Genomic DNA, 19,984 nt, shown 5'->3' with positions numbered 1-19,984 from the left:
GTTAGGTTCATGTGATTAAAATGTTCTCTATCTTTTGTGATTGCCCTCAATCTGCTCGTGTTGCTCTGTTTGTGCATAGGACTACAACAAAGGAACCATGATATGATCATATGCATTTTCTATTACGTCCGAGTATTGTTTTCTCGTCTTAGAGGAACTGTTTAAAAACAAAGAATCTCCGTGATCCTCTGTTCAAGTACATCGCTTACACTGGTAGATTTCTACCAATGTCATCACTTCCCAGCAAATCATTTGCATCATGATAAGTTTGACAGTTTGCAATGATTTTCAAAGCCCAAGTTGCAATATTAAAACAACGAAAGCAAAAAAATACAACAGGTGATGCAACCTTTTAGAGGAGAGGATGATAGAATCTGATATTGACTTCCCTGGGGAGCTGCAGCATCAGCAGAATCCTCTCCGTCCTGCCAAGTAAATATTTTCATGTCAAATCTTGAGACAGCTGACGTTTCACCACAGATCCCTGCAGATGAAGAAGAAAGGAAAAGGTTTCAAATTATTTCAAGTGTCTGTTTTCACCTGCCTCAGACCTGAAGCCTCTTATTGTTATAACTATTTTAGAGCCTTGTTATTGTCATTTGGAAAAGAGGGGTTGAGATGATCTTTCGATGCCATTTCATGACTGACACATCTGCCCATTTTATTGCAGTTATCTGTGGATACAACACAAAGAGCTTCCTGAAAAGAAAGTAGTGGAACAGAAGAAGCAGACAACATGTTTGCTGCAAACACTAAAAGACAAAGCACAGCATGTCAGCTACTCCCCAGAGACATTCTTTCAAACCAGCTGGAAAAACTGCTATAATTAATATTTGATATCCACAACGGACTAAATGACTAGATGCAATTCAAAGGTACGCGAAGTGACAAACCCACAGATCACCCATCGCAGCCCAGCTCCTCTCAGCTCTTCAGACTATATTTAGTTTCTTTCAGCTCGTGGTTTTGGTTTTCCAGCCCTCTTCACTCTCATCAACCTGTACACCGCCTGCTCAGCACCGAACACAACATCTAGAGTGGAGCATTACATATGGTTTTATCAGCTTTGGCAAAAACCAAACCAGAGCAGAAAAAAGAGAAAATTACCCCAAATGAACACGGGTGTCCTTCTGCTGTTGTTGGTTAGTTTGTGTGTTTATGAGCACGTTTACACAAACACTACCACACGGATTTCTACGAAACTTAGTGGAAGGATGTGGTATGACTCAGTGAAGAATCCATTACATTTTGGTATGGCTCCAGATCAGGCAGCAGAACCAGTTTTTTTTTGTTGTGAGATTGCAAGGTTGGGCGTTTTGCACCATCTTCCTCAAGAATAATTCATGGATCTTGATGAAAAAAAAATCAAACAAATTTAGTCGTCTGATATTAATGTGTTTGTACAATTTGGAATACATAAGTGTTACTTGGGCCTTGGCGGAGGTATGCGCTCTACTGTGTGCCATTGTAATATTACTCTAAATCTGCTGACTGTGGAAACTATTTGCCAGCACGTACCCTGCAACCTTATAAGCCAGCTTGTGGCCTGATAGTGACAAAAGAAATCTAATTATGATGTTTAGAATCTGCATATCACATGTCACTTTAACAGAATAACTCTTTTTTTTATGAGAAAAATCTCTCTCGGACAGTTAAATATATTTTGAATTTTTTGGATCCTTTAGATTAACTTGTAAATGGTAAAAGAAGAAGAAGACATAAAGTCAAATTTTATGAAAATACTAATTGTATGTTTTTTTCTCATTATGTTTACCAGTCACATTTTGTATTTTTTAAAGTAATCAATGTGCGCTTAAAACTGGCGTCACAATTGTTTCATCTTTTGTGCATTTCGTCGGAAACTAAAGAGAAGCCTTCTGCCAGGGTGCTGTTCCGTTCATGCACTCCCTCCCTCCCCCTCTCTCCCTCTGCATGCTCTCATCTCCTCCTGCAGGAATACAGCCTCTTCCTCCGCCGCTGCAGCCTGACTCTGACACAACCGGCATGCCCGCAAACTGAGAGCCAGAGAGGAGCCACCATACCGACCCCACGTCCACGCACACAACTTGTGTTTGCCCCTCATCCCGCCGAGGCAGGAAAAATAAAGGTGGTCGTGACCCTGCGACGACGCTTTTTCCTTTTCTTCTTCTTCTTCTTCTTCTCCGGAGGGATACAGACTTGAGAGGAGGATCATAATAAGGTAAAGGATGCTCGTACCAGAAGGGGGGGCGATGTGCGGTTTTTTACTGTACGGGACAGGATGGAGGTTGTTGGTGCAGGATGCTGATGCGTCCCTAACGCAGTCTATTTGATCCAGTGTACGTGCACGGACGATGCAGTGGGTGCAGAAACACACGCAGTGCACAATACTGTCATGTATCGACGAGATTTTTGGCATACAGGTGCAGTGAGTTAAAGGGTTCACGTGAGGAGAAAGTGATGCTGCTGCTACTGCTGCAGATGATGATGATGAGGGTGAAGAAGAGGAAGGGAACCAGGAAATGATTTAAAGACGCTCGGCTGTTTTGCCCGATTGCACACTGGGCGAATGAAAAAAAAGTATAATACTAATAATACTAATACTACTAGTACTCAAATACTACTACTACTACTACTATTACTACTACTACTACTACTGCTGCTACTATTTCTAATAATAATAATGGATTGGATGAACGTTCATTCTGCAATTTGCACAGGGATGTTGGCAAAAGGCAGCAAAACTACCAGTGTTAAGTATGTCATGAAAAATGTTTTAAAAAATTGCAGTAGGTCGCTACAAACTGGGTTTAGGGCCATGCAAATCCCATGGAAATATAACAGAAATTATAGAAATATTAAAAATGTTTTTATAATGTATGTTTTTTTGATACTTCCATACTCACAACTGAGCACTCCAGCAAAAGACGGAGTCAGAAATCTGATAGAAACATGTCAATTTCCGTGTAAAGTTATCATAAATTCACAGTTGAGCGGTCCTGAGTACATCAGAGTAAATCCCAAGAGAAAAAGAACAGATAACAGTTATGAGAGATGAGATTAAATTGCCATAATGTCTTAATGTATTTACACGAGAGCCATATGTACACTGTGAAACATTGGAGGACAGCAGGGAATCTATAACAAAAAAAAAAGCTCTTTCTCTTGCAAATTAACGCTTGATTGTGTGAGGTTCATGTACTGACACAAAGCACTTGATCATCTTTCACCCTCTCTGTGTTACTTTGTGAGGACAAACATTTTTTAGTTTTACATTTTTGTTCTTCTATTTCCATGACAATACATCACGAACAGTCTGGCAATGTCAGCATAAACCCCCACAAGATGAAGTGTGGTCGTAAATTGAGGGCGCAGGTGCCTCGGTAAAACCCATGTCCACGGGCTGCAGCTGAAGGGCAAAGCCACTTTAATCCATTTTCATTCATTGGAACAAAGGGGATCACATTTTTAGAGTGTTCAAGATCATACAACTCGGGTATTTGAAGGTTTTGATTTGTTTTGTGGGTCCTTTGCCCTTTTTTTTATCAATTGCTTCATTCTTCCCTGCCCCATCAAACTCCTGAATGTGTTAACAGTTGTATCCACACATTTATACAGCTTTTGTTTTGTGTCCCCTGGCTGCAGGTCCATCCCTGATAACGTGACCAGTGAAGGAAGAGAACACAGAACTGCTTCATCATGAATTTTGTAATGAAAGCTGCGATGGGAGGTGAGTAGTCTGCCCGGGCTGGAGGTTGATTTAACAGCACTGCAGTGTAAAGGATTTAAAGGGGATGTTCGGCACCAGAGGCAGCAGTGCTGTGCGAGTACTATAGTGTAGCCTGGTAGCTGTGGGTGCTGACACTGGGAAGCGATAGATCATCCATCCGAGCTGCACCCACCCTTCAAATATCAGCGAGGATTTCCCTCTTTCTTTCTCTGCATCCATCTTTTAAAAACCACTCAGGGCAAAAAGTCATGACTTATTAAATAAACAAGACATCCGGTTGGCCGAGTCCTTTGACACTGCCACAATGAGGAGGAGGAGGACGGAAACCTTGCTCCTTGTTTGTTGCTCGACATTTCTACAGTCGTAGAAAGTGACCTGCTTCTGTGACCTGAGTGAACAAGGTCAGGACTGCTGCAGCTGAAGGTCATGAGCAGCAGCAGCACAAGTAGAGCAGTAGGCCTACTGATATACTAATAATGCACCTGTCTAGTGAAAACCTCTTATATCCAAAGTGTCCCCCAGAGGTGGGGCCAGAAGGGGGGGGGGGGGCACTGGCCGCATCTGAAATCTCATTAGCCCTTGAAATGCCCTTTGTCTTGCCAGTAGTCTTTTTTCCTTTTAAATTAAATAGTCACTAACTAAGCACTTTTTTCCGTTTCATAGGCAGAGGGATAGCTGTTATGAAGTTAGTGATTTATGGTGATTTACGACATTATTAAACAAATTGAGTATTCTGTTTGAAGCCAACTGTTGGTGATGTTTGAGGCGAGAGATAAAGAGCCAAGAACAGGAGACTTTTTGTCCTTTAAAGCCTTCAGGTATTATCCTTTAGAATATTATCTCAGCCATTATTTGCCCCCTCATTAGTCCTCGTTATAGCCTTGTAATTCAGCCTCCTTGTCAGCTACAGCTTCAAGCGGAAAAGGCAGGAAAGTGGCAGCGGTTGTACTGGAGCAGCTGCACGCACATACTCCATGGTCGGTCAGCCGGGACCATGATGCTGAGCTGCTCTCGTTCAGGTTTCAGAGGTGGTTACAGCTGGGACGTGGACTTTGAAGCGCAGTGCTGGCTCCTCATTGGGATGCAGAGGACGCGAGTGCTGCCTCCTTCTGCAAACTTGCAGTGGCTCGTGTCTGCGCCCTGAATTCTTAAACCAGCTGCATTGCATTGGGGCGCCGGCTGTACTCCGCAGAAGTCTTACGACACTCTGCCTGCGGAAATCGGGAGAACATTCAACAGTGCGGGTGTTTGCATGAGTGTGTGGGTGTGTCTGTACTTTGCCTGCAGACATTTTATAGATACTATACACTGTGTGTGTGTGTGTGTGTGTGTGTGTGTGTGTGTGTGTGTGTGTGTGTGTGTGTGTGTGTGTGTGTGTGTGTGTGTGTGTGTGTGTGCTGCTACTCTATATAGGCAAGTTAAATCATTGAGGCTGCACAGGCCTACTTTAGAGTATAGATTTTTGTATCTGAGAAAAAGTGAGAGAGTGAGAATATTTGATAATATCGAGGTATGTGTATCTAACATTTTACTTTTTTTTTTTACTTCTGCTGTCAATGCGTTTCTACATCACATATAGGAGTCCTTTGGTTTTGGTCCAATTTCACTGACGGGGACATAGTGACCTCTTTCCACAGAAATGTCTGCAGAGATGCTGACAGTGCGTTGATCACGAAAGCTTCCTGAGGGGGGGTGGGGGGCGCGAAAAATCAGATAATGAAACAAACCAATTAGCCAGGTAATCAATTGGTTAAGCTATCACTCTGGCTGCCAGAGACTGTCAGTCAATACGTCAATGTTAGTGAAATATTGCTAAATCAATTACACTGCATTATTGGGTGTCCCTGTGGCTCAGGGATCTAAGCTGCCAGAGTCCTGCTTTTAATTCCAGCTGGGGACAATTGTCTCATGTCGCCGTGCTTTCCATGTCCCATCCCGTGTTTCACGGTCAACTATAAAATAAAGGCAAAAACAGTAGATTAAAATATGTTCCATTGCGTTTATTAAAGAAAGATAATTATCACAATTTTGTAATTTGATCAATCATTCCATCAATTTGGTCATCCCCTCTGTAGCTTCATCATGAGGTCGACTTTCATGATTTTCAGTAAAACATTTCTACAACAGTTGGACAGATTTCCATGAAATTTGGTTCAGATATTCATGTTACCTGCAGGATTGATTGTAATAATCTTAATCTTTTCATCAGTGCCATCAGTTCAAAATTTTAATTTGTGCAGGACTAAATTACCTAAAAAACTAATGACATCACAGCTTGTATTTTTTAGTTTTGTGGTCTCAAACTGTTTCAGAAGTTGGGTATTACAACATGTTCCAAAAATGTCCTAACAAGTTATACATGGATATTTTCAGGATTCAGAAATAAAGCAGCATCCTAAAGCTTGATCAATTACAGTTAAATGAGGACTCATTTTCTTTTATGTGCCTTGGTTCTTAACCACACACCATGTGTCCTGCTAGCAGGACGAACGTACTGCAGTGAGAAACGGCAGCTGTTGCAGTGATAATGTAAAACAAGGCTATATAAAAAGTGGGTTAGCGCTGCAGGTAGAGAGAAGTTACTTGTATAATTAATAAATAAATCAACAGCACAACGTTAGCATAAAAAATGCTGCTCCACAATGAGTGCAATAACACTCATTCTGGTTATTATATATGTATTGTTAGGATGGATTTAATTCTCACTCTTTCCTCAAAGTATACCAGTCACTGCCAAATTGCCATTAGGGATTACTGGAGTATAAACAGGTGTAGAGCTTCACTACCGACATCATGTGTCAATACAAGCTTTAGTCAATATTACCCACCAGCCATGAGAATGCTCACAAGAGACTCTGTATGTTTGTTGAATTGTAATGCGCCACTTCTTCCTTCCCAGCAGCCACCAGTCTGCTCCTCTATCAGCTGTCACCGAGTCCCAGACTGAAACTCTGAAACTGTCAAACACAAAGCAGGTTCATTTATCAGCCTAAGACATAGACTCTAAAAAATATTTTATACTAGAAAAGACCTGTTTCTATACCTTCAGCCTTAAAGGAGACAAGTAATGCTCATGTTCATGTTCATAATATCCACATGGATTATTGCATGAAATGGTCGACAGATTTCAAAAAATCTCATCATGGGGACAAAGATGGCCGAGCTTTTGCTCCAAACCTTCAATTCTGTGTTTTCCTTGTGCATTGATTGATTTGGCTCCTGAGTGCTTTTCTGCTGACTCTACACTTCCTAACTCCTAAAAGTTGAAGTATAGTAAGTGTGACAGAATATGAGGCTGTTAGGTGAGGCCGACTTCAGTCCGAGGATTTGACGCTCAGTCAAACCCAGAAGGCCTCAGGCACCAGTCAAACATTCAGTCAGAGGTGCAGCCTCGAAGCCAGCGGGAACATTTAATAACCAGATTTAAAAAACCTTAACTTTTTTATTACTGTATGTCTCATTAAAAATGTTTGATTTACCCAGCTGTGAAACCAGTCTGCTCCAGCATTAAAGGCATGCTGACTAACAGGAACTACGCTGTCCAAGTTAACATCAGAAAATCATTCATTTTAATTTGTTTGACAACTAAATGTTTGTAAGTTCGTTATATGTCAAATACTAGAATCAAAAGGGGACCGTTCTTATTTTGGAAAACAAAAATATACAATATGAAGAAGATCGGATATTTTCACCATAGGTTGACCCCAGAAGTGATCAAATGTATGTTCAGTCTGAAAAATACAGCATCTGTTCTGATGATTCTCTAAATAGACAGTGAATGGTTGAGTCCTGACTAAAGATTTGTGACGGACTCAGTAAAAACCAACTTGTTTAATTTTTAATGCTATTAGACTCTGCACTGACAGTAGCACTCTCCAACACAACCCTATTGTTTTTTTTTTTTCTCTTCCATTTTGAAAAAAGGATGGAAGGATGATGTGCTTGTAGAAGGCAATTTAAAAAAAGGCTGTCACTGCTGCCACTTGGAAGAGATTTAAGACATGAAAGCAGTGAACCAGAGAAGACCTCTCTGTGACCTCAGTGCTGTGCATTATACAAAACAGCCAATATTACTGTGAGACTGCTGTCCATCAAAGCATGACGCTTCTGCACCCTCCAAGAAATTAAAGGAGAATGAATATTCTTTATTTTCTTATTTCTTATAAAGGACCAAAACCAACAAATGAATGTTACCTACTGACCTCTATGACGGTATAACTGCTGCATTACGGGACATGGTCTTTCATGATAATGGACATAGAGTGTGTTTTATTTAATTTTATTATAATAATCCATAATAATGGTATTAAATTATGTAAAATTAAATCAATTGAAAAATAGTCCCCCTAAAAACGATTTACTCATGTTTTAGAAACATTAGCCAAAGTGGCCAGCTTTTTGAGTAAATTGTAAAAAGAGTAAAACCCCAAATAAGTAAACTAAATGATTGATGAACTTGAAAATGAGGTTCTACAGCATCTACTGTAGCACGTGTTTCAACATATGTGGGCGGTTTAACGTGACTTAGAAACGAGGACACCTTGAGATGGTCCTCTTGCATCTCATCTCCTCTATGTTCAGATAATCCCATTTAGCGGCACTGATGTGATTGGCTGAGGCAATCAGGTCTTTCATGCTTGATAGGTCCACAGGGCCACACAAAACACACATGCACACACACACACATGCACACAAGCACGCATGTACGCGCGCTCGCGCACACACATACATCTTCTTGCGTGTTCAAATTCACATGCATGTTTGGCAGTACAATGAGATTAGATGAATAATTCATTCAGCCGCCTCCTGACTGGAAAGTCTGTAGATCCATATCGAATCAGTCGTGTTGTTGTGAAGCTCTTCTTCACTGTTGAACACACATACATCCCTATCGCAGCTGTGGTGTGTTTGGCTGCTGGATTTACAACTGTCTTATTCTATACCACTGTGTATTCCATACTGATAGAAGAGAGCTACAGCAAGCTCCTCTGGGTAATCTTTGGAAACAGTGTCACTTATTGCTGTGGGGTGGACAAGTGGGGGGCTACAAGATGGCAGACGGACCATCTGAAAGGCGACCTGAAAATAATCCGTCAGAAGATTCCTGGTTGATCATGTAAGTCAGACTCTGGCCACACGGCAGCAACATTTACCCACAACACATTAAAATCCAAAGATCAAACTTTCCTCCTCCTCCTCCTCCTCCATCATCACTGAAGAATAAAAAGATTTCATTATGTGAAATTAATCTATCTGACAAAATGAAATTGGCATGTTTTAAATTTGTCATTGAAGCTTTGAAAGATCTCAATCATTACCCGAGAACCCTACTGTGTTTCATCAGGCACACGTTAACTGCCCTCTTGTGTGTCAACAGTGCAATGCAGGTCTCTGTTGAGCAAATTCAAGATGGCTGCCTCTGTGTTGCTGCTCACTCATGACTTACTTATCTCTCACTTTGACAAACCTTTGGTAAGATTGAACTTTTTTATTTTTAGTAACTCTGATGAGTTTTGGCCAGATTAGCAAGCATTTGTATTTTATGTTGTTTTCATATGCTGTTGCAATTTGTTCATAAAATAGGATACAGTAGGTTTTTTAATATGTGTATCTCTAAATCATTCTTTTTGTATATCATAAAAACAATATATATAATTCGATTATTATTTTAAATTCTGTCAGAAGCTTTAAATTCAGATTTCTTGAACAGTCAGGCCTTACACGGTAAAATGAAATAAAATGTAAAACATTATATCTCTTCTATTAAGTTCTATTTTTAAGTAAACTATAAAGTGGTGTTTGCTGCATTGTTACATTTGTAAAGGAACAATACTCTACAAGATAAATAATTAGCATGTATAATATATACAAGCATAATATTGTAGTGTATTAGCTACATTTGCAATGCTTATTTACAATTCCAAAAATGTATTAGGAGCACATTCTCGCACACTTAGATGGAGGCATTATATAATGAAAAGGGTTTTATTGTGTTGAAACTGCTTTGAAACTAATAAAGAGTAAATTATAAATAAAGCTTTAGGCATAAACCTGACAAACGTAATGACAAAAGTTACAAACAAACAAACAACATATAATTCTGAAAAGCGCAGTCATATTATATTATATTATAGTATATTATACTATGTTATATCATATTATATAAAGCTATGTAAAGCTTCCTCACTTAGAGCCCTGCTGATAAATTGTGTAGCGCTGTTTCACCTGGGGGGAATTTAAGCTGACTCAAAGCAAAACTGCCACCAATTAGAGAAGAAAGAAGTAAAGTAGTGGAACAACAATTCCTCTCTCTTCCTTTTACTACCAATTTCTCCCTTGCCACATTTTTTCCTGCTTTATAATAAGCTGGGTTGAGACAATAGTTTCTGTCCTGAAGGCCAAATCTGGATCTTTACACACATCTGCTTTCCCACAACACGTCGTATTTCGAGAGGGGTTCTCCTGAGGACCGAGACTGGGCAAAGAGCAGATACGAGCTGTTTATCTGATGCTGTCTAAAGTTCAAGCATTGGCGGAGTCAGCTAAGGTTACAGTTCTCTCTCACTTGGCCTCAAGACTTTGGATTTAACAAAGACTTTGCAAAGAACTTTAAGAAGGAAAGGGATTAGATAGAAGACATGCTTTATCTCAGCAGTGACGCAATGTCCAAGTATTGAGGAAAGAATCATGATATAATTCAGCTTGGGGGCAAAATGAAAAAGGAGATTCCTGTCATGGGAAAAATTCCTAAAAATGGACTATAGCAGGTGATCAGAAAGGTCTTAACCTCAGGTTTGTCATTTGTCATTATCACGTTGTGCATTTTAATTTGCCTAAAAACCACACAAATCTTTGTAAACTGTCTTTTGCTTTGCATGTCGGAGAATTTCTCCACAAAGTGCCTCTCGTCTGTTCTGACTCATTGAAATGTGGATTATACAAAAACATGAAAAACAGGTTAAAGGTCAACCTGTCAACTTTCCGTTACAGGCTTTTATTAGCTTATATATTCAACGTCATTTCAACAACTACAAAAACACAATGTGCTGGGCTAAAGTGTGAGGGCACTTTAATCAGAAACACTCAAACGTAGCTCGACACGGCCCGAGAGCTTAATGGAATTATTCTGGTTTAAAAGGACCCTGCCGTATCTTTCACAAATGACTCACAAAGTAGGGGCCGGGATCATAGCTCAGTATAACTTGAGGCTTCGTCTCCCAGGATCCTCGCTGTTTTACATCTGAACAAAGATGATCTCAGTATTCTAATAAGATTTTGTGAAACCAGGCCGAGTTTGTTTTGGGTCGGCACGGTGAAAGGTAAAAGAGTTACCAGGAAGGGTGTTGTTTTTTTTGTGGGCTGTGCAATCGTTTGACAATGAGGCTTAGCCGATTGTGTGAGTCATCGCTCCAATTACAGGATTGAATGGCAGTGTTTACACGGGCGCTATTGATAGAGATAATTTAGGTACTGGGCTCATGAGCTGCTCCTGAATCCTGCGTCTGCAGTTTTCTGACATTGCTGAAGAAACCAGTATATGTTTAGTTGAATTTGTTAGGACTCATTTTGATTGCACACGCTGTACCAGCTCACTTCTCTGCTGACTAAATCATAGTTATTAGAATGGTTCCTCACAAAAAGTGAAGCCTCCTCCTCATTAACCCCACCTCCTTCATGGCAACAGATGGGACATGGACCAAACTAAAAATGAAAATTACACATCACTTTTTTTTTCTAGTAACTTTGGTTTTTGACATCTGAGACTGACTCGCAATCAGTTGGGCGGGACCTTGCCCTTCCCCGATCACTACTGCACAGACCGGCTCCAAGTAGATGGCAGCATTTCTATCGGGTAATCTTAGTTTTATTTCTGGACAGTTGGAGAAAGTGGTGACCCGTTGCCCATCTGTATATACAGTCTAGTTGTACACAAAAAAAAGGGTGTATCAATGAATAGTCTACCTTTTTTCTGCTGCGGGCGCTGATTTTTAATTGTTCCACTTTTAATTCATGTTGCCGAGTTTGCCGCTATCATCCGATGACTGGAGTGAAATTTCGCTCCAAGCTGTTTCCTAGCAACGTAGTTAGGATGCTGTAGACCAGCCATCTCTATACAGTGGGTATATATGGAACAAGGTGGCTGGTGGATTAAAGTTGCATATACACACTTCAGAGTCACACTTCAAGTAGGAAATGGGTCGCTATCCAGAATGCTGCCTCGCTGCAAAGAAACCAGGTACACTTTAAGACAATTGCTCTACCACACAGGAACTCAGTTGGGTTTCGACAAATGGAACTAAACAGTAATTTGTATCCATAAGTGCATATAGAAGCACTTACTGTGTAGCTTTATTTCTCCCTCCCTCCCTCCCTTCCTTACACACACACACACCTGGAGGGAGATAGTGTATCATGGTCGGATGGACAGATATTGCTCTGTCAGTTTCGCTGTGCTGTTTATCAAACACTCATACATAAGTGTACTTTGTAAATCGTACTTTCTCCTTGAATTTCCTTCCTCGTCCGTCTCTTTCAGATCCAAGAGGTTCATTCATATGAATAATGTCTTTTAGTTTGTCTTTGTTGCTTGTGTGTAATGTTAATCTCATTGCGGTGTCGTGCACTGCAATTCTGCATGACCTTCTGTAGGCGTCCATCTTTGTTCTTCTCTTGAATGCGTGGTTTATATTTACACATTTAAGGAAAGCTCTTAACACCCTCTTGTCCCAGACTGTTAGCTTAGCCTAGCATAAAGACTGTAAAAATGACCTCCACACGACCACAGCATGTCATTTACACTTCACTTTCTGTTCTGATTGTAGTATGGACCAATTTGAGGAGTTAATTTGGTTAACCTAGCTATTGTAGCCGGCTCCAGCCTATTATTTATAGAAAGTGGTATTTTAAACTTATTTATCAAAATCTCTAGCTATTTCTGAAAAGATTTGGCTGTATGGGTAATCAAAACCTCGCATTTTTTTTCTCAGCCTTTCCTCCTGATCTTTTATTGGCCTAATTATATTTATTTATCTGATCCAAAAAACGCACCATGTCAAAATTAAGAGCTTAAAATTATATAAATTAGAAACGTCTCTTTTGTCAGACCGCAGTTTCTCTATGTTCTTATGTCCCTGTCACACATTCTTGTTCTCCTTCATTGCTCCTACGCTCATCCCTTCCCACTTCATCCTTTCTTCTCCTCCATCTCTCCTTTTATCTCTCTGCGCATTTTGCTGCACTTCACTTTTATTATGCTGATGAGTCAATACCGGGGGGCAGCTGCAGACTGAAGGAGTACTCTGTCTTTCCACTTTGGTTGCTTGCTTTCTCTCCTCACATGCCCCTCGGCGGCATCTCACCCCCTCCCTCCCTCCCTCCCTACGTCTTAGTCTTCCTCCTTTTCCTCCCATCTTCACCCTCCCTTCCATTTTTTCCTCTTATTTGATCACTCTTTCATTTACACCTCATTTCTTCCACACCTTCTTTTCCCCCTTCCACACGCTCTGTCGTTTTCCCCTCACAGCTCCCTGCTCTTTTACCCTCCTCTCCATCTTTTTATCTGGTCACACTCCATCCGTCCCTCTCTCTTCGGTCCCGCGGAAACTGCTGGGTAATCCTACTAACTGGAACAGCTCAGCTAATTGGACTCAATAGTTTCTGACAGATTCTCTCCCTCTCCTCATGCTCCCCTTGTTTTCCTAAATATGTCTTTTTTGCTGCAGAATACTCACTCCCCATCTTCCTTCTCGTCGTTTTCCTCCTCACTTCTTATATGCTCCAGTCTTTGCCCAAATCCCTCAGACCACAGGCTTTTCTCCTTTGTGTTTTTTCTTGTCATTTCTATTGATGCTTGGTGACAGCTCTCCCTCTTCTCCCTCGGCGCTGGTTAGCAACACTCAGCATTTCTCCGTTTTGGCATCATGACGATGTTATGGGACGTATAACACATATGTACAGCAAGAGGGTTTACAGAAGACATATTCAGGGGCTTATGATTATTAGTATTACAGAAAACATAATGCTAGATCTATTGTTGGATCCCAACCATCAGGTCTGTAGCTATGATTCAAGACACCAAGGTCATATCTTTACAATTGTTTTTTAAGTTGTCAGGATTTGTATTGACCCAAAGGAGTTTGCATTCTATGAAAACAGGAAGTGGTCTGATAAACTAAATGATGTATATGTCATAAAACATAGTCAAAGAATATCTGAAAAAAATCAGTTTTCTTTAAAGGCCAAGGTCTCATTGGTAAACCAACAAACAGACATGGGTGAAAATATAACCTCCTTTCAGGTTTATGTATCAAAGTAAAATGTATAGAACAGATTACAGAATTTTGTTACTTGTAAAAAATGTCCCATATTTCCCTACGTAGGATGATTTGAAGTCGTGACATCAGCATTCCTAAGACCCTGTCACTGCACACTGTTACTATTCAAGTATGAGTAACTGTATCCTCAGGCCACTATTTTCACACTACTGACAACTGTTTAGTCACATGTTTGTATTAAACTCGAGTGAATAATCATGGTATTTATTTGACTAGTGAAATCCCCCCCCACACACACACACACACTCACAGAAACACAAAGCATGTAAAGGATCTAGATTCCATGTAAAAGAACCTAAAGCTAACCCAACAACAATAATAAAAAACTGAAAATATAATATGCTACTGTTTAGTCTTCAATTTGAGGAGAAAATTTGATGGCATGAATAACAATATGGAAAATATATAAACGGTAATTCTCAATAAGTTGACATTAATTAAAGCAATAGTAACAGCTGTCGTTGTCCTGTCTGTCATTGTCTCACACCTTTTCTCAGGAGGACCACCCGATGTGGGCAAGATGCTGGGAGGAGAGAAGGAGGAGGAGGACCCCGACGCAGCGCAGAAAGAGGAGGAGCGACAGGAGGCACTGAGGCAGCAAGAGGAGGAGAGGAAGGACAAATACGGCAAGATGGAGGCAGAGAGGGAAAGGATGAGGCAAGGCATCAGGGATAAGGTATAACGACAGGCTGTTTGATTCATCAATAAATGAAATACAAAGCCATCGTCAGAGTAACCAATGCAGAGAAAGGCTAAACAGAGAAAACATTTAAGATGAATTTTCTAATAATCAGTTCTAATATTTGAAAATCTAAATGGGGGGTGAAAAGCAAATACAAAAATCCTTCACCACAAACATTTCTTATATGTCGTCAGATCTCTTTGATGACTTTGGATGCCATTCTGTCTTGTGATGTTAGCGCAGCTTCTAAAACACTTCACATTCTGGCTGCACGACAGCAAAACTCTCTGTATGACAGACCCGTGTTTGAAATCACTCTATTTTTATTTTGCTTTTGTGTTATTTTTATCTTCTTCCGAGATTATAAAATGATCAGTGGAGGATCAGGAAGCAGTGGCACAGAGCTGAGAGCAGAAGTAGGAACTGTCGATGAACAAAATCATGATTAATAAAGATCAGTTTTAATTTTTAAGACTTCCGAGAAATCCGAGAGCCACCGTGATCTTTTTTCTTTTCAGTGCTTTAGGTACAACTGTGAACTAGAGTGCAATGGTCTATATGATGTTTGTGTATTATGCAGAGGAATATACATTATAAATTGTGTGTTTGGTGTCACATTCAGACAGTGTTTGGTTTATTCCTCCCTTCAAAAATGTCAGGCTGTGGGATGGCTGAGAAGGTAATACTGGCACTGTACCCACTAAGGTGTAGAGGCGATGTGAGAGACGGGCAGTCTGTGGGTCGGGCAGGTCCAAGGGGACTGCTGCGAATCGACGGTACGAATAGCAGCACTCCTCCCCTCGCTTCGTCAATTCTCCTTAAGCTCTCCCAGAAGAGAACAAAGAAGAGCGGGGAAAAACTCCCAAAGTGCTCGTTACTGAAAGGTTCCCGTCAGCGTCTTCTGCGGCTTTATCCCATTGTGCCAGATACTGCAAGACACGCCAATATCAAAGCTGAAGTCCGCAACTCTTTACTCTGTCAAATCACAGCACGACAGAAGACAGAGCAAACTGAGTCACATTTGTAAATTAATTATATTCTGTAAATTTGGGGAAATTTAATGATTCTGAAATACTTAAATGGATAGGGTAAAAAAAAACTGGAGTGCCTTCGCACCACCAATATATATCCTAAAACAAATACCTGACATGCACTGTCATAGTGTGGACACTGAAAAGCAGCACCTACAAGACATCTGCTCTGCTATTGCTTTGCTGACAGACACACACAGGAACAAGAGAAAGATAAGGGTTAGCAGCTGCTCAAACTGTGAAAACTGTAAAATCCAAATGGATGAGTTCAATAGGAAGGATGATGGATGAGTAGGAGTGCATGTGCATTATGACACATTCATGTTTTATCAGATTTCTCGTAATTATGAGATTCCTATCTGCAAATAGTGCCCACGGGCCCATCTGAGTCTGGATTGGACTAGCCAACTTTGGTTGAAATGATAAAAATCATACAAAGAAGAATCATACAAAATCATTTTGGTATTCATCTTTTTTAAGTGATTTCTGAGCCGCTGGGTGTCATGATGATCCCCAAAGTTGCAATACCTAGAGTGACCACAACAGCTAAATCAAGTTCCAGTAAAGCACTATTCCTGGGGATTGAATCAACCAGCACCAATGTGGAACAATTAAAAGTTAATTAGACTATAACTAGAACAAGGATCTGCAGGCAGCAGGAACCGATCATAGACTAAAGATGGCCACTGCATCTCCACTTCAACCCACTATATAGAAATCAAGCCAAAATTTTCTTGGCACCTAAACTGCCATTTCGTTCCAGAGTCGGCATATTAGCGATTGGAGGATGGAGTCTTGCTATTGAAGTTCTGCCAATACATGTGTTAGACCAATCGCAAGTCAGTCTCAGTTGTCAATCATGACATTTCACCCCCGTTATTGTAATATAAGATACGTATTTAAAACCAGACCAATGAACACATGTAGATACATCAGTGTGATAAGAACTACCTAAATCTAACACGGAGGAGGCAGCGTTTATGACCTATACTGCAGTCAGCCAGCAGGGGGTGATCAATAAGCTCTGGCATTACTTTTGGGGAGCTGTCATGTTGTCCATCTTTATATTAGGATCAGTGTTGTCCACTTGACGAGTGGCCTGCAAACTAATTAAGACAAAATATGGTAACATTTTGAGGATAACTGTTTTTCAAATAATATGTTGTGGTTACCATCAAACTATGGTGGTTTTCCTTACCTGTATTTTTTTCATTATTCACTTTAACTTTAATAGGACAATAATATATTACTCGAGCTGCATCATTTCTGATATTTCTGTGTTTGTCCACCAGTACGGCTTGAAAAAGCGTGAGGAGGTTGAGGCCGAGGCGGCAGCCGCCCAGGAGGAGGCAGTAGCCGGCAGCTTGACCCGGCCCAAGAAGACCGTGCCGGCCGGCTGCGGCGACGAGGAAGAGGAGGAAAGCATCATGGACACAGTGATGAAATACCTGCCAGGCCCACTACAAGACATGCTGAAGAAGTAGGTTAGCTAGCTAGCTAATGCTAACATTATCTTGCTTAGTTCACAGGCAACATTCACAAGGTTGGCTTTAATCAGGGTTTTCTTCCATCCACATGTAAGTGCTAAAAAAAAGAAAGAAAGAGGTCGAAATACCGTGCGGTCTTTTTGGTGTTTGCATGAATCGAAGTTTCATGCTGGGGGAAATAAATCAGATGTGAAGCAGCTGTGTGAATTGCAGTCGTTAGACTAAGCTAGGCTAACCCAACGTCCAGGTGAACATTAGCTTGACTGATGTTAACGTTAGCTAAGTTACGCCCATGAAGCTAACAGCGAGCAGAGGGGCTGAAGACACAGTGTTTGATAGCCTTTTAGTCTGAGGAATTTTAAAAGTCCTTTTTTCTCTCCTCTGCCGAAGCTGCAGAGCTCTGACATATAATCACCTTGATCACTCAATTTGTACATAGATGAATGAATACATGGGACGCCTCAAGGTGGGCAAACAATCATAGAATACTATATGAAATTATTATACTAACTGTGTGTCTGTCTCTAAAGTAACAAAACATGTGATAACTTGATAAGCCATATTTGAAAAAGGAAATTTAAAGACTAATGTTGTGTGCTCCTAAAACTACTGTTTTGTGTTCACCCATGTCTGAAATTTATGTGAAACCTTTTGCACACAGTGTCACACATTCTCTGTAAGACCTGGTGTCCATGTCCCTGGCACTCCTACAGCGCCTGACGTCAAGTGTATCCATGTAGCGTAGTGTTTAAAAATGTTTCTATTCCCCTGTTCGGTGCGTTTCCTTCTTACGTCTTGCATGCCATTTGTCTGGCGAAGTGTGTCTTGTGAAAATGTAAAAACCCACTCCCCTTGCTCCCTTTTACCCTCTTCTTTATCATGCAAAAAAAATTTAAGGCAATAACTCCTGAGTTTAAGTGTGTTTTCATTACATGTCAGTGTAATCGTTAATAATATCAGTAATTTAAAAAAAATTACATGTATGCATTCAGGAAATTTGATTCACAGATTTGCAGGGTTTTATTTTATGTTGTTTTGTCTCGGTGTTGATTCAGAATGACCGTGTAGCCGTTCATACAACAGCCAAAACCTTAACCTTTCAGCCATAGACACAGAGCTTACAGTATATACTCTTACTATCAGGATCTACTACTCGGGAGAGAATGCTGAGAGAAAGTGTATGAATAGATAAAAGCATGTGATCGTGTGGATTTTGGATCATGTGTATATATCTGGTAGAGGATGCATTTCTCTTAATACACACACTCACACACACACACAGAGTAAAGTGAATACTACAGTTTGGCTACTGATTTAATTACGCAACAGAGCCAGGAGTGTTTTAAAAGATGACATCAAAAATGCTTGATTCAGTTTTAGTTCTTGTTGGTTTGGAGCTGACAGTGAGCCATCGATTGGGATGTGGAATGCCATGAGCAATAAAGGATGATCATGTATATTTCTGCCTGAGATTCAATAAAAACTTAAAACCTTGTTCACACACATTAAAAATGTGTTTTCCTCTTTTCTTAGTGATGTGGGTTTGGGCTTCAAACCACCGTGAACAGGGGGTGTGGGGGGGGGGGGGGAGAGTGCTTTAAATCTACTAGGTTTTCTTTTTCCACAAAAAACAGTTAGTTATGCCACAGTAGGAAAAGCACAGTAATTAAATCTGCTGTTTCAGAGTCATGGTATGTGGCATTATATAATAGAACAGAGCAAACACACCTTACACTTATTTCTTTTCCTAGTAATTAATAGCAGTAACTTAGTAAATAGTGAATATTATGAATGAAGTAGAATGAAATACAGCTGTTATTAAGCCCAATCCAAAAGCAATTGGTGTCTGAATAAAGAAGCAACCACTCTGGAACAAAACAAAGGTTAAAACTAAAATGATCCCAAGTCTTAGACAGCAGTAATTTGAGTAACTAACCAAGAATGGAAAGAATAGTGGAAACAACTCCCCAATTTATAACTCGTTAAAGTTGAATTAAATCAAGACAATTCATGAAATCCCTTAATGGCACAGAGAGAGCACATACCCCTGCCAAGGCCCAATTAACAGTCCCCTTATGAAACCACTTTAAATTCACTAGATGCAGATTAGTTTATTAGATTATTCTCAGCTAAATCAACTAAAATGTTGAAAATCTAATATTTATCTAATGTAACTGCATCAAGCCCCTGATCCGATTTCACAACGATATGGGTTTAATGGGTTCTCTCTTGACCCATACCATATCCTTCCACCAAGTTTCATGCTAACAAAGAAATGCAGAAGAAAACATGCATAACAGTTAATAAATTACAATAATTAACATTTCATTGCTTCGTATTTTGGCTTTCATTCACATCATTGTTACAGTTATGACCTAGTCCATGGACTACACCTATACAGTCTATGATCTAGTTCTACAGATAAAATGTTGTTAGACAAACCATTCTTAACATAACGAAGCGATGACCTCTCAGTTTGACCTGGACATAAAGAATTTAAAAAAACGTATATCTCGTTCATTAAAAGAGAAATACTTTACACTGCAGTGTGAAGCACCAGCCTGGTGTATCATTTTATGTGTTATGTTAAACGCATTATTGAGTATAAAGTATATAAGATGGTAAAACTTTGTTTCTCTTGACTGGGAACAATATTCATATTATTCTGGCTGAGGGAGAGGTGAAATCTGAACAATGTCAAGGAAACAGGGGACAACTATCATTACAGGTTAAAAAATATA

At 40.1% G+C, this 19,984-nt stretch overlaps 1 protein-coding gene across 1 annotated transcript; it reads left to right on the top strand.

Moving 5' to 3' along the window:
- The first annotated feature begins 11,902 nt into the window (after positions 1-11,902).
- Positions 11,903-17,240, top strand: cplx2a (complexin 2a). Its single transcript, XM_061085149.1, has 3 exons — positions 11,903-11,945; positions 14,541-14,719; positions 17,049-17,240. The coding sequence occupies exons 1-3, from the start codon at positions 11,903-11,905 to the stop codon at positions 17,238-17,240; spliced, it is 414 nt and encodes a 137-aa protein (XP_060941132.1).
- The last annotated feature ends 2,744 nt before the right edge of the window (positions 17,241-19,984 follow it).

Source organism: Limanda limanda, chromosome 2, assembly GCF_963576545.1.
Source record: "Limanda limanda chromosome 2, fLimLim1.1, whole genome shotgun sequence".
Taxonomy (NCBI): Eukaryota; Metazoa; Chordata; class Actinopteri; order Pleuronectiformes; family Pleuronectidae; genus Limanda; species Limanda limanda.
Note: the sequence above shows the minus strand (reverse complement) of the source record. Positions and strands in the feature narration are given on the sequence as shown.

Excerpts from the sequence above, each read along its gene's own strand:
- cplx2a (XM_061085149.1), top strand. The coding sequence starts at position 11,903 with ATGGGTCGCTATCCAGAATGCTGCCTCGCTGCAAAGAAACCAG. Across the intron at positions 11,946-14,540 it reads CCTCGCTGCAAAGAAACCAG|GAGGACCACCCGATGTGGGC; the intron begins GTACACTTTAAG and ends ACCTTTTCTCAG. Across the intron at positions 14,720-17,048 it reads GGCAAGGCATCAGGGATAAG|TACGGCTTGAAAAAGCGTGA; the intron begins GTATAACGACAG and ends TTTGTCCACCAG.